At 43.3% G+C, this 14,396-nt stretch overlaps 1 protein-coding gene across 6 annotated transcripts in view; it reads right to left on the bottom strand.

The window, feature by feature from the left end:
- The window catches only part of LOC127375726 (probable E3 ubiquitin-protein ligase HECTD4), a 38,769-nt gene that overhangs the window by 12,989 nt on the left and 11,384 nt on the right, over positions 1–14,396 (bottom strand). The window contains exons 14-54 of one of the 6 annotated variants that reach the window (XM_051421906.1): positions 14,323–14,393; positions 14,126–14,231; positions 13,860–13,980; positions 13,624–13,752; positions 13,085–13,209; positions 12,517–12,694; positions 12,326–12,429; positions 11,984–12,182; positions 11,761–11,880; positions 11,564–11,668; positions 11,286–11,449; positions 10,869–11,114; positions 10,143–10,335; positions 9,588–9,692; positions 9,393–9,485; positions 9,125–9,293; positions 8,850–8,985; positions 8,615–8,759; positions 8,322–8,488; positions 7,959–8,105; positions 7,661–7,845; positions 7,385–7,538; positions 7,004–7,284; positions 6,691–6,877; positions 6,509–6,590; positions 6,162–6,364; positions 5,880–6,015; positions 5,515–5,697; positions 5,186–5,350; positions 4,910–5,079; positions 4,564–4,679; positions 4,328–4,449; positions 3,579–3,740; positions 3,298–3,446; positions 3,074–3,153; positions 2,653–2,816; positions 2,225–2,462; positions 1,903–2,039; positions 1,686–1,812; positions 1,002–1,139; positions 681–817 (exon numbers count right to left, since the gene is read on the bottom strand). In XM_051421906.1, the coding sequence (XP_051277866.1) occupies positions 681–817; positions 1,002–1,139; positions 1,686–1,812; positions 1,903–2,039; positions 2,225–2,462; positions 2,653–2,816; positions 3,074–3,153; positions 3,298–3,446; positions 3,579–3,740; positions 4,328–4,449; positions 4,564–4,679; positions 4,910–5,079; positions 5,186–5,350; positions 5,515–5,697; positions 5,880–6,015; positions 6,162–6,364; positions 6,509–6,590; positions 6,691–6,877; positions 7,004–7,284; positions 7,385–7,538; positions 7,661–7,845; positions 7,959–8,105; positions 8,322–8,488; positions 8,615–8,759; positions 8,850–8,985; positions 9,125–9,293; positions 9,393–9,485; positions 9,588–9,692; positions 10,143–10,335; positions 10,869–11,114; positions 11,286–11,449; positions 11,564–11,668; positions 11,761–11,880; positions 11,984–12,182; positions 12,326–12,429; positions 12,517–12,694; positions 13,085–13,209; positions 13,624–13,752; positions 13,860–13,980; positions 14,126–14,231; positions 14,323–14,393 (6,139 nt within the window). The remainder of the gene's footprint in view (positions 1–680; positions 818–1,001; positions 1,140–1,685; positions 1,813–1,902; positions 2,040–2,224; positions 2,463–2,652; positions 2,817–3,073; positions 3,154–3,297; positions 3,447–3,578; positions 3,741–4,327; positions 4,450–4,563; positions 4,680–4,909; positions 5,080–5,185; positions 5,351–5,514; positions 5,698–5,879; positions 6,016–6,161; positions 6,365–6,508; positions 6,591–6,690; positions 6,878–7,003; positions 7,285–7,384; positions 7,539–7,660; positions 7,846–7,958; positions 8,106–8,321; positions 8,489–8,614; positions 8,760–8,849; positions 8,986–9,124; positions 9,294–9,392; positions 9,486–9,587; positions 9,693–10,142; positions 10,336–10,868; positions 11,115–11,285; positions 11,450–11,563; positions 11,669–11,760; positions 11,881–11,983; positions 12,183–12,325; positions 12,430–12,516; positions 12,695–13,084; positions 13,210–13,623; positions 13,753–13,859; positions 13,981–14,125; positions 14,232–14,322; positions 14,394–14,396) is intronic. The other 5 variants (XM_051421908.1, XM_051421909.1, XM_051421910.1 and 2 more) reach the window with 5 other exon arrangements.

Here is a 14,396-nt window from a genome sequence, read left to right as displayed (position 1 = left end):
TTCCAAAGATTGAGAGTTGCTAGTTCTCTGAAGAATGACAGGTCGGTGTGATAAATCAAGTCACTTTATTACATGCAGCATGGAGAGAAGACCTCAGCATGGATGTTCTCTCCAGACTTTCGGATTTATCTATCTTATATACAAATCCAGTATCTCCAAGATCACCTGGTTACCTCCTAACCAAACCACTTGTAAATCACATGTGAAGGCCTTCAACCTTCCTCAATACAGTGGTCCTTTGTTCTAACAGTGTGACTTATTAACAGATTCTTCTTTGCGCTATCAAACTTAATACACTGATTACCCCATCTAAAACCTCCATCTCCCACACTATGCACTGGAAACCTTTCTCATCTTTTGTTTAATGATATTAAGGATGTGACTAAGATGATGGATATGAATAATTTACAATGACTAAAATGGTTGTTTGGAAAGGTGACATTTAAATTGGCATCTTATTTAAGAAATGAATGGGAGCTCAGGAAGAGAACCAGTGATGAGTGGGTCATGGTGATGATGATGACGATAATTATGATGATTCATTCATCTATTTTTTTGGAATCATCATTTGAAAAATATGTGACCAGCCTGCTTGAAGATATTCATCCACACACAAACCAGTTTATCGATACATTTCCACTAATAGCTCAAAACACTGAAGCATCATGTTTTGTACTTACGGAGTCCACATCCAGCACTACTCCGTGCAAGCCAAAGGTCTTCAACATGCCCCGGATAGCAAACTTTGGAAGGGCTGTCCCTCCTGTAGTGCTGTTCGTGTTGTTGCTGTCCGGACTGCGGATGACCACAGTCAAGCCTGCGTTAAGTAAGCAGATTATCATACAGGTCAATTTTTTTCTTTTTTTTTGATGTGCAGGGTATGAGGCGTTAAATTAACAGTTTTGATACGGTGCTGGGGGTTCCACCAGGTGAGCCACCGAGAAGCCCCCAGCCTGACCTCATTCTAACATGAAGTGCATTGGGATTTAGGTGAATGGTACCTTTCCGAACTTTGTCAATGGTGAACTTGTTGGCCTCATCCTTGATATCCTCAATGGTAGGGAGGTAGAGGTCACGAGGAATGCCGCCATTCTCTTCATACAGGAACTCCACTGTCTGTCTTGCAATGTCGACCATGCCTGTTGTCAACAAAACACACCAAAGTTCAGAGCTTATCATTAACATAAAATATGAACAGGTTTGGTTTGGCCAGGTTATTAACATTTGTCAATTAATTTAATTTAAAATGTAACTATAGCACTCTAATTAACCACATTGTTCAGATTTTTTTAAAGGATAATTAATCTAAAATTATATCTATGACAGTGCCCTCTTTGTATAGTGCACATGCAGAGGAGGTGCATTGTTTGAATACAGACTTCTGTATTTTTGACATTCCATCAATGTTCTAACTCAGGGTGACATCGTGGCACACTTTCTGACAGAAAACAAATAATGTGCAAGCTACCCACCTTAAAACTATTTGTGTTGCATTCATTCTCAGTATTATATCCTAGCTTGACCCAAAGTTTGAGCTTCTTCTCATGTTTACTAGTGGAGAGGATTGTTCAGCTAGATAACTGATTTAATGATTTATGTTTGTATTTTAAACTAAGCAGCTTTTTACTGACCTCTATTGATCAGTCAAATGATGTTGGTCTCACTGATATTCTTTCACTCATTACCTAGCTGCAGAGCTCCTTTGATTTGGTCCAGGCCAGATTTCCTCTCAGCCTCGTTACGGAACCGCCTACGAATGGTAGGGAACACTTTGGTCTCCCAGGCCTTAACCAGCAAGGCATAGTGGTCCTCCTAACACAGTCAAACACAAATCAAAATACAGTGAACTCAAACTTTATGTGGAAGTCATTATTAGAAGAGGGGAGTGGAGGTCTAACTCACTCTTGGGACATCGTCATCATCCTCATCATCACTCTCATCATCTGCAATAGGAGGGGGATGTGGGTCAGGCCCTGAAGTGACCAGGTTCTCGTAGCTCAGCTCAACTTTGTAATGGCACGACAGGTCACTGTTGTACTCTGTAGCAACAGAGAAGGACAAACAGAAAGTTTAACTAATGTTAAATTGAGACAAAATGAATCACTGTATCAGTGTAGTGCACTCACTGCCTGTCTTTGGGGGATATTTATGCAAAAGCCAAGAGGTTAAGCAAAAGCTTGCACATTTGATGAGGATAAGGTTGAAATGAAGGTGATAAACATACGTTGTTGGGCGACTGCCACAGCTGCATTCCGACAAGGGGGTCCATGGGAGCCAGAGTCAGAGGTAACACTTGCACCTGCATCGTTGTCACTGTCTGAGGCCATTGCAAAGGGCAGTGCTTCAAAATTTGCACTTATTTCCTCTGCAAGGTCTACACACAGGTCAGCCGCATTTCTGTGTGCTTGGCCTTCTGCGTATGCAAATGGCCGACTTCCAAAGTTGGCACGGATCTTTGAGTTCTACAAAAAAAATGGAAGAAAAAAAAGAAGATTAACTACATTAATCCTGAAGGAAAATAGTGTCCCTGAAGCAGCAAGGAAAAAGGATACAGTATTATACATATTAAATATTGGTAATGGACCAAATTATAGCTTAGAAACAGTTCAAATATAAAAGCTTTCAAGGTCACTTTAGTCAGCATAAACCTACCTTTTTTTGAATGTGTACCAGGGGCCACATTCCACCAGCTACATCCTCAAGAATAGGGCTGAGCCGCTGGCCGCAGTAGGTGAAGTAGACCCTGCCTTTTGGGGCCTGACCAGGGGGTGGAGGCGTGCCCTCAGAACGCTCCCAGCCTATTCCAGCCACATCGCCTGTATTTATACAAATGTAAGGTGACTCAGGTTAACAGGTAATAACATATTTTAAACACACTAGCTATAGATATAGTTTGAGTTAAAGAAACAAGATATGCTTGCAAAAAGCTTTTTTTAAAGAGCAGCCAGATAAGATACAATGATTTTAAGGAGTTTAGTTCAAATCCATAACATACATGTTGATGATGTATGGATTTCTAAGCTGAGGAAATTCATTGTCTATGAAGTTAGACATATTTTGTCTCCTGTCTCACCAGGAAGTAGAGCCACATCCAGCCTGACACTCTTCCACTGCAGCAGACTGGAGCCATTATAGTGCACTGCCCTACCATTACTGACACACAGACAGACAGACAGGAGACAGACACACAGAGACGGAACGACACAAAAGAGAAGGATAGCAGTCAGCACTCAAGTCAGAGACAGAGCAGTGTGGAAAGGATGGAGTCATTCAGAGCTAATATGCAGATGAACATACTTATGAAACAGACATGTGCCGACAGGGTTGGTCCACGCTCCGTCTCTCTTCTCTGCCTCGGTGGCAAAACCAAAGGACACAATCGGGCCACTGTCCTCCTCAGAGTCTCCATAGGAGACAATTTCTATCTCCCAGTAAAAGGACGGGGCCTGCAGGGAAAAGAGAAGTAAATGAAAACTGCGGCCCGGCTGCAATATCAATGCATGATTTTATCTATTATCTGATACATGTTCAAACAAACTGGGATGTCAAATATTAACATTCCACTGTGATGTACCCACCTGAATTGGTACAGGACAGGTGGCGTAGATGAAGGTGCCTCTGGGCAGCCCTCCTCCAGCACTTGGATCAGCCAGGAAGGTGACAGAGGTCAGACGGGATGAGAACATGCAGGCTCGGACCGGAGGGAAAACTCTGGATGGACACCAAGTGATCTCCTTGGGCTGATGAGACAAGCACATCAAAAGGGATAAGGAGCGAGCGCCTTATCAGCTGAATGGTAACAGTACAAGTGCACATGTTATACCCCTCTCTCTTCCTGTCTGTCTCTTTACCTGTCACACACAAATGCCCCAAAACATGATCTGGCATGATCAAAATGTCTTTGATTTTATAGTGCGTTATGCTTTGAGGCTGGCATAAATATAAGAATTTCCTACTATAATTACCTGGCCTTTAGCTGTCATTCAATTAAAACACGTTCAAATTGAGGTGGTTTTCCATTAACACTTTTCAAAGACTAAAGTTAAGGTCTTCCTGATAAGGGAAAATAATTACCTGGCCTTTAGCTGTCATTCAATTAAAACACGTTCAAATTGAGGTTCTTTTCCATTAACACTTTTCAAAGACTAAAGTTAAGGTCTTCCTGATAAGGGAAAACCACTGGTGGAAGATATTGCCACCTTCTTCAATGATAAATGTGTATTTTAAGCTGCCTCCAGTCCACATGTATGTTACAAGAGAGGGAATCTTTCTTGCGTTTGTCGCTGGTTATTGCAAAAATTGGAAGTATAAATTTGGTAACTCTTACCTGCCGTCTGTCAGTCTGCAGTGGTGGAGGAGGAGGCCGAGCGCAGTCCCGGTACAGCATTCTCACTCTTTCACACTGAGCCTCAACCATGCCGAGACGCTCACCTGCAAGGGATGACAAGACTTGTGACATGATTCACAACAGTGAATTATGTATTACACACCAAATACAGTATACTGTAAATAGAAGGTTTTGAGTGCTTAAATGTCTTGACATGTCAGTGTATGTATGCTCACCAGGGCTGCATTCCTGAGCAACCAGGTTGAGAACTTCAACAGCAGCGGGACACTGCTGAATGAACTCTTCACAGAAGGAGCTATCCTCCAGGAGCTGGGCCATCACCAGGCATGCCCTGAAAAAAAGTAAAACCCTGTGATTTTTGATGTCACATTTCATATAATAATAACAATACATATGAGAGTTTTACGGGGTTTCAGGTACCCACATAAATACACCATGTTAAAAACAACTCAACCTAAGACCACCAATGAAAACATGTTAAAGCTGATGAAAACTTGGAAATGGTTTAAAGAAAAACGCTTTTGGAAGTGGAAGCCTGCATTTACATGGATGTTTACTAACCTGGTTCTGATTTCAGCCAGCAAGCGTACTGCAGCCATTACCGGGCTGGAGCCATCTCCTGTAGCCGGTAGAGAAGTGTGAATGGAGAGGCTGCCCTCCTGTGGCAGAAGCATGGACTGCACTGCTTGTACCACCTTCTCGGTGATCGAGAGCTTATAGAGGGGGAGAGCCTGTTGGGGGTGGGTACAGAGCGAAAGGGAGACAGTGAGATTCAAGCTGATATTTTCCAGAACTAAAACCAAAGGACTGTGTTGTGTTTGATACTTAAACGTGTACCTCAGATCTGGGCGTGCAGAGGCGTGATATAGGTACTGTCAGGATGTCTGAGGCTTTGCAAGCTTTCCTGTACTCGCAAGATGGGAACTTGACTGTAGCAATGCCCTCCTGCTCATTGATGGACATAACTATGCCCACACTACCCAGCACTCCTTTACCTACCACCTGAAGAGCAGAGGAATCACAGGAAATATGCCAACATTTAACATTTTAAAGGTTACAGGGAAATAGGTGATGACATGTTAAAATGTTTTTATATAGGATGCTAATTACGGCAGGAGTTGGTGCGAACGCATAGCATTTTCACTGATTCGTCTCCTTTAACTAACCTGGACCTCAGAGCCGATCTTAATAGTTTCTTTGAAGCCCCCAAGGGCACAGAGTGCAGCAACAGCTTGTCTGCCAATGGCCTGAAGCTTAGCCAGTTTCCTGCCACTGCTGCTCCCATTCTCCAGAATACTCTCCGCATACTTCCCCAGCTGAGGGATAAACATCAGGGCCCGGGAGAGAACCTACCACAAACCCCACAAGAGAAAGCATTAGCTTTAATAGAAACATCACCAAATATGTCTCTTGATTGAAATTCTCACTATTAATGTTTTTAATGGCCAATAATCATATAGTAAGCAATAAGTCATGGGGTACCATTAAATAAGAACAAACATTGTGATAAAGTCAGACACATAATAGTTACTTTTTCAGCAGTGCTGGTCCAGATCTGAGCGGTGTTCGACTCGGGGGCAGTGAGAAGGCTATGCAGCAGAGCGATAACCTCAGCAGCCATACTGTTGGCAACATGGCCGCTGATGAACGGCCTGACAGGGTCTGACCTGTTGGAGGCACATTTAAAAGTCAAGACAAGTCCATCACAAATACGGTTTGACCAGACAAACACAGACATGATGAAAAATCATATATACAGGAAAGTGGGAGTGAACAAATTTGGTAATCACACTACTGCAGTCATATATTTTACCTAGCCAGCTCAGCATTCCTGTCTCTACAAACAGCAGTCTGAGCAGTTTTCTTCTTGTCACCAGTGGTGATGCCTCCAGCAGTCTCCTGGGCTAGAGTCTCCACAGGTGGACCAATGCTCACTATCAGACCAGACTGGGCCCACTTGTTAGCCTTCCTCAGGGCAGCAGATGCCTCTTCTGTGATCACCTCACAGCTGCCGCTCTAGGGAGGGTTGGAAATGGGACAGCAGAGGTAAGAATGGCACTTAGAATAAAGCTACAGAAAAACAAGTTCTTGTATTGTGAGTATATACTTTTAAATTCTGGGTAAATGTGGGTTTTTGGGTTTAAAAAAAACAACCTGTACCTTTGTCATGTCTCTGTCCATCTTTACCACCTTTTCCATGTTTGCTCCAGTGCCAAGCCGAAAGGGACGTCCTTCTGAGCTGCTGCATTTTGGAGTTAATGGAAGCACACTTATGTCATAAAAAAACCCAGACTAAGCATGCTAATGTGAAATAAAAACAAAGATATTAGGGACAACCTCACCTGAGAAGTGGTTGTAGAACCTCATGAGAGGACTGGTCCTCTCTCTTGTGGATGAAGATTGATAGCTTGCCATCAACCGCCTCTCCCTCTTCCCCAACATCATCAGACTTCAGAGCTCCTTTGGAACTGGCACGGGAAAGACTTGTGTCTGGCTCAGAAGAGCTGGGGGAGAGCAGGGTCTGACAGCCTGGTGAAGAGGGAAGATTGTAAATATTTTTAATTAGCAGGAGAATGTATAATTCATGACTGTTTTTGGCATTTACCTGCTACTACACACACATTTATTTAGTACTCCTAGGTAAGAGAGACCAACCTGGTACTACATAGTCTGCCAGCTTGGCTAGCAGCAGGGCAGCAATACGTGAGGCAGGGTCATTAGCATCTTGTTGTTCAGCATCTAGTGTGTTAATAGAGTAGCTCCACGAGGGCAGGGCCACGTTACCACAGTCCTCCACACTCATGAGAGGCAGGGCAGCTCGGCATAGCTGCAGGATGATGAGTACCAGCTTTGGAGAAGGTCTCTGATCAAGCAGCAAAGACAGGAGCTTAGAAACGCAAGCTGGCTGGCTCAGGATAGCTTTCCCTATGTGACTCCTGGAATACAAAACAAAGGATCATGTACAATCATTTTACAAATACACTCACATATATACAAATACACGATAATATACACACACGGTGTAAAGAGAATTACCTTGAAAGGTCATTGAGCAGACTGAGCACATCTTGTAATGCATCATTGCCAGCTGCCTGATTCCCACAGCACTCTGTGGCTCTGGCAAGATGATTGGTCAACAGGCTTGACACCTGCCGTGCCAGACCAGAGTGCACTGCATCTGTAGACCCACCTTTAAAGAGAACAAAGAAAGATTACTTGCTTAATTACTACTTTTTCTGGATCAACACAAATATACTGAGTTTGATAGCTGTTCACAGATGATCAGAGGAAGGACCTACAAACATAACATACCTTCCACCTTCTCCCACTCGATGCAGCGGTTAGCCAGCACCTGGAAAGCAGCCCAGGCCATGGTGGCCACCTTCTGTTTTTTGGTCTGCTTTTCGTTTGAGCTGCATTCCCTCTGACCGCTTAAACTACACAGGCTGTCCATGAGCTGGACCAGACCGCTCCGAACTAGGCACTGCTCCTCACTCCTATGAAAACACATAAAAAATTAGGGTAAGGAATTTGAGGGTTCAGTGATACGAGTAAATTATATTAAATTATATCTCTCTTTTAATTTTACTCATAAGATAAATGATCTTGCCTGGTGTACGGTATTGTGCAAAGCAAGCCAATACTGTTGGCACAAGCAATGGGGTAGCAAGCACATAGTGACACTACGGACGTCATGGTCTCCCCAAAGGCCTCCTGCACCTGCTCTACCATTCCACCACAGGTGAGCTCCTCAATCCTGCACACATGGCACACAAACACAGATACATAGAAGAACCAGGCACCATCAAGCATAGTTTTACTGTGCCATTAAAATGTTTTAGATATTGTAATGATGACTACATCACATCTTATTGAGTATATTTTAAATAAAGAGTAGGTTAGTGACTGTACCTAAATATGTGTGTAGAGTAGGGTGGGATTGTTAGTAGTGTTTATAGGCTTCTTCTCTTACCTTGGGCCACCTTGCAGTACCATAGTTACAGGCCCCACCAGGTGGGTGACACCCCCAACTCTGACAGCAGCAGTGAGCAACTCCCTCATATGAACAAGAGCCTGCTTCCGCGTGCTGCCACGTCTCCAACGTGTCTGCGCGGCAGACAGGAAACTGCTGCTTGACACCTACAGAAATGATGACGGTATAACAGATCTCAATGTCAGACCAGAATTCACCAACTGATTCTCACGCAGCTATGGCAACAAACAAGATAATACAAAAATGGAGTGAGTGATGAGAAAGAGACTTACAGCCTGATCAGGTGTTGTTCCGATAAAAGCGAAGAGCTGTCCCAGCAGCACGCTGTATGTTGGTTTGTCACGGCTGTCCTCTATGGCCAGAGACTGCAGCAGGGTGAATGAGCTGCTACGGTGACTAGTAGGGTGGTGTCGCCTCCTAAAGGTAAAGCAACAAGCACAAATTCATCCCCAAGTCATTTATATGTGTCTCGAACATTAAAGCTATCAAACAAAAATAGACAAATACCTTTGGGGCGCATGTGTAAACTCCAAGTCCTGGTTAGCAATCATCTCTAAGTCAGAGGGTGCAGACATGCTGCGTAGGAAGACTGGCTGCTTCACCAAGGGCATCACTGTCTTGGCATCTGACACTGACTTAGAGGCTAGCACAAAACAATCAGAAGAATTACGTGAGAATCTGTTTGATGGAACAAATCTCTAATCTCAACCCTGCTGCTCTACAAAGTTTCACTCAGCAACTAACCAGCAACATAAGAATACACATAAAAAGATGATATGCACCTGGACCAGGAGTGCCAGCAGGTGTAGTGGTTAGGCTTCTGCAGTGTGGAGCAATGGTAACATGGAGCAGCAGCTCAGTGCGGTTCATCAGACTCTTCACCAGTGCCTTAGTTTTGGCCAGTGAGGTGCTACTTCTGAGGTGCATGGTGTTTACCTCCTGAAAGAACTTCTCCCTGTTGGTGCAGATACACAATGTTACTGTACAAACTGACCCATGACAACTGAGGCAAAGTCATCTGCTCCAAGTGTTGGGATCATTTCTAATTACTTGCCTTAGTGCAAGGACAACATTTTCCAAATCACTAAAATCGAGTGGGACCTCCTTCAGGGAGCAAAGTAGTTCCAGCTCCTTAATTTTGTTCTAAAAAAAACACAATACATTATGAATATCAAAGCAAATGGTAATAGTAATGGTGTAATCTCTAGAGCAAAAGTTGTAAACTGTGTGTGTGGAGTGGGGTACCTCAAAGAAGTGGTAGTCGTGAAAGAAAGGAGCGTTGTTCTCCAGCTTTCCCTGATGGGCCTCCTCTACCTCATTCTGCCACTTCTGCTCCAGTTCTGCGACACTCTGAAAGCAACGCAGGAGATAATTAGACTCAGGGTAAGACTTAAGGTTGGTAACCTGATTTACTTTTCTTAGCTAAACTCTTCTTTTGGTGAGCCTCAACCTAATTTTAATTTGAAATATTCTGCTGTTTTTCAATATTACTCTCATATCTCCAGGTCGCATTTTAATATACTGCCCGTGGGGGGAATATCTCTCCAATTTGTTGTTATATCAGCAGCATTCCAGTGATTAGAGATATAATAAGGTAGTGTAACTATGCCCAATATAGCAACTTTCTGGCTGAAAATAAATATAGCTTTGAAAAAAAAAATTCTGGTCCCTGCAGCAAAAAGAAAGTGCTTTATTAATCTTTATCTAATGTAGAACTTCCTTGAATAACTGACAATACAGCAAACAAACAGTGTGCATTGTGTAAAGTATATTTGTTTAAAAAAAAAAAAAAAAACTCACCTGCAGCTGACGCTCCATAGCATTGATCTTCTTGAAAGTCTCGGCCATGATCTTACAGACCAGGTCATACTCCTCTGCGTGATCCTCACGGTACTGGTAGTTGACAAGTGACTGAAGGGCATCCACCAGGCTTAGATGTTTTATGACGCAAGATACTATTACCTCCTCCATAACATCTGGCCTGATCACCTCCCTTACAGAAAACAAAATGGTAAAAACATTTATAAACACACACACACACACACACACACACACACACACACACATATATATATGTACTGGGTATCTATCGTCACCATTTTAAAGCAATATCACCTCCTTTATCCAATTTACATTCAGAAACTAATCAACTATGGATAGGGAGAGCTGCAATGCCGAGAGGAAAACCAATATCTTAAAAACAACCATCAGAACTAAATCAAAAATTTCACTCTATGAACCAAGCTAGAAGGCATACAAAAGCCTAGATATTCAATTTTAAAGAAGAATGTGTCAGCCTAATCAGAATCACAAGGACTTGGAGGGATATTCTGATCATTTGAGGAACAGTCTAAAAAGAAAATTCAGATTTTATTACATAATTCCTTTAGAAAACTGTGGACTTTGTTCACAATTACGGTCTCAGGAAGAGTTTGTTTGTGCTGCCTAACCTTGCTAGTGTTCAGTACTTTATAATTTTAGCACTGTTTTCATGTTCTCTGTGCTGTGATAGTGTGACCCTCTTACTTGATGCTAGGACGGAACTGTGGTCGAGCCCTTCCGGACACCTCTCGTAGCCTACCCATGATGCCCGGAGGGAGGCGGATACGAGGCAAGTCAAAGTAGGTCCCTGGCATGAGGCCTGGGGGTGGGATCAGCACATCAGAGGGGTAGGTGAACTCCCGGTCCTCCTCGATAGTGAGTGGCAGAGGTGAAGGGCTGGGCGTGAGGGCAGGGGAGATTGCACCATTTGCTTCCACCTGCCACTGACACCTAAAAACAAAAACAAAACAAAGCCTGTTACCTTAGCTACCATAGTTTTTCTGTGTTCAACTACATACCACTGAAGAATGTGTACCAATTATTGCACTGCGCTATATTTATCACACAGACAATCAATATCACTGGGGGACATTTTGTGGTATTTTTATTTAGCTGCGTCACCTTTGCAGCAGCTTTGAGCAGAGCAAATCGTGGCAGGCTTCCTCCTCTCTTGTCACCTCTGGCCCGTTATACAGAATGCGGAGCATCGAGCAGGCCAGCACTGACAGACCCAGTGCCAGGTCTGCCAGGAAGGGGAGGCCTCCAGAGACGTCCTCGGATGACTCCTGAAAACAAAAACAAATAGCATCCTCAGAATTAGCAGGCATTCCTCGTGTTTCACGCTGCCAGTATGATTAAACAACCTTAAATACAGATGTTTGGGACATGCCAGTGATTACCTGAGCTCTAACAGTGCAGGAGAACCCCCACATGGCTTTATCGGGGGTGTTGTGTTCTCTGCCACTCCTCATCTCAAAAGAAAACGTCACAGTGTCTCCTTCAACCTAAAACAGGACACAGAAAAAAAAAATTGCTTTTCAAGAATGTATGTGCACTACCTATTCACTGTTCATGTGTGCTAAACAACTTCTTTTACCTTGACAAGGTCTTTGGGCCATCCTGTCCCCAGAACACTGCGACTCCCATATCCCAGAGTGTTCCCTCCATACTCTGTCACTTTACGACTGTTGGTGTTGGGACCAGCATAGATCACCAACTAAAATATCAGAGAATATAAGAATGTAAAATATCCCCAACCAGTGCTTTGCAGTGCTTGACAAATTGCACACAGTGTATGTAAGAGCGAAGGGAGTCAATACCTTGTCATAGTCATACTGTGAGGAGCAGCGAGAATCAAAGCGAAGGTACAGGCAGCGGGCTCCTGGGATGTGTACCGTCTCCTTGAACTTGTAATTGTCCCTCACAGGGTGCACTGTCTCTACAGTCTTCCCAGCAGCCCATGGGGCAGGGATCTTCAGTCCAGTCAGGAAACCTGGCTCTTCGCGTTCGTCAAGAATTCTTATATCAAGGATACAGACAAATTAGAAAACAAAGCTTATGACAGACAAAACAGCTAGCAATTACATTCAGTTGCCACTTTATTAGGTACACCTGTGAAATCTATTGCGAACATACTGACGGTGGACCTCCAGAAAACGTACTTGTCATCAGCAGCACATGCCTTCGCCCCCTGTCCTAGAGAGCCACCCATAAGTGGAGGCTCTTCAGTGAAAAGTGGAGACTGTGTCTTTAGTAACAGGGCAGTCTGGAAAACAAAGTGAAAATAAGTACTTTAAAGATGACTGTTTTTTCTACCCAAGGAAAAAATAAATTCATTTAATGCAAGAATTGCCTTTTGGATTGGCAAGACTCCAACCTGGCTGGTGTAGAGGACCAGCTGCACCAACTGAGGCATGAGGGCATCAGCGAGGGTGAGGGTCTGCAGGTTGGGGTGCATCAAAGTGGTGAGCAACACTGGCAGCAGGTGCCCAAGCATGGTGGCCTTAGTTACCTGCTCCAAGCCTTTCAACCTGAACAACAAGAACAGAGAACGAAAAAACATAAATGTTAACGTGATGGATCTTAGGCAGAACACTGAGGTAAGAAACCTGCGTCCATAAATGATTTCTCATGGACTCTTTTATTCTTTTTAAAAGGAGGCTGAAGCATTACTCAGGTTTAGCTAAATCCTGTTTCACGGTAGAATAGTGCATTAGAGTCAACCAAGAGAACATCATGTCTGGTTTTATTTTTGTCAGTTACATTATGGTTTTATGGTAATACACATTGACTTCAAAAGTCTGCCCATGCAATGTAATAAAATAAGTGGCTAGTTGATTTTAAAAGTATCCTGCAGCCACTGTGGCTGGCTGAACAAAGGGTTATTTTTCCAGCCTGAAAAGATGCAGTTAAAGGTTCACCTGGTTTCTCTGTCAGGGATGTCGCTGTTAATTAGAGCCGTGGTCACCTGCTGCAGGGTCTCCAGCACTTCATCACATCCCACCAGGATCTTAGTGGCTAGGGACAGGATACTACTTTGCAGCTCCTGAGGATCACACACAGCACAGGCCCACACTTACGTAACCACTGCTTCCAAGAAGATCATATCTCTTTCATGCAATATGTAAAGTGTACACACAACATTTCTTTACCTTTATGTAAACAGATAAGATCCATATATTAGCACAATCTAAGCTGTTGGTTTACAGATGAGACTGATCCATTTTCATTCTTTAATTAGTAACCATGATTGGTGATATTTAAAAACAACACATCCTTAGTTAATATAACACTCTTAACAGGTATAATCAAAACTGCATTAAGGCCATAAATTAATATGCAGTGCCATAACATAACATTCATCTCCCGTGGCTCCGTTTGGTGGATTGGTCTCTCATTGACTGACACGACAAAAGACTCCACGTGCACAGAGGTAGGGGTATTTAAAGGGGATGTTTACCTGTACCTTCATTGTTTCCCCTTGTAGGGAGCTGTCACTGTCGTCGTTATCATCCGGACGGATAAGAATGGTGTTACTGAGGAGGTGGTTCTGAACAGCCATGAGGTAGCGCAGACTAGGTGAGACCACCTACAGACAGGGAAAACCATCTCAAGTTTGTAAAAGTGGAATTTCACAAAACGTGTTATCTTAGTCACCACAGATGGCATTTTGTTCTGCTGAACTGAAATTCGTACTGGCACAGTGGAGAGCAGCTTCTGGAAATCATCTCGGGCGACAGTCTGACATTTGGTAATGAGGAGGCAGGATTCCCGGACTACAGTCTTGAGGATACAGTGCAGCAGTTCATCACTCAATCTGTAAAAGAGATGGATTTCTATCACTGTAAACAACTACAGGAAGCTAACTTAATTTTTTAAGCTAAGCTCTGACATTGTTCTATGTTGCTTATCAAAGGCTCTGGGAACAGATGCTACCCCATAGTTGAAGGCTGGCCACTTACCTGTAGTGGTCATCTTCTTCACTCCCAAATCTATTCTTCTGCAGTTGGTCTGCCAAGTTGGTAAGGATGACATCACGAAGTTGAGACAGGCCACTGTTTCTTTCACCTAGTATCACACACAAATACACAGAATATTATATATATTCACCACAAAACAGTTAAAGTGCCAGTTATATTAAAAGTAGTGTCTTAATCACCTTCAGTTAAAACCAGTTTCAGCAGTTTGTTAAGTTCAGCCTCCCCCTGGTACAAAGTATTCAGGCCTGAGCTA

Source organism: Dicentrarchus labrax, unplaced genomic scaffold, assembly GCF_905237075.1.
Source record: "Dicentrarchus labrax unplaced genomic scaffold, dlabrax2021, whole genome shotgun sequence".
Lineage (NCBI taxonomy): Eukaryota > Metazoa > Chordata > Actinopteri > Moronidae > Dicentrarchus > Dicentrarchus labrax.
Note: the sequence above shows the minus strand (reverse complement) of the source record. Positions and strands in the feature narration are given on the sequence as shown.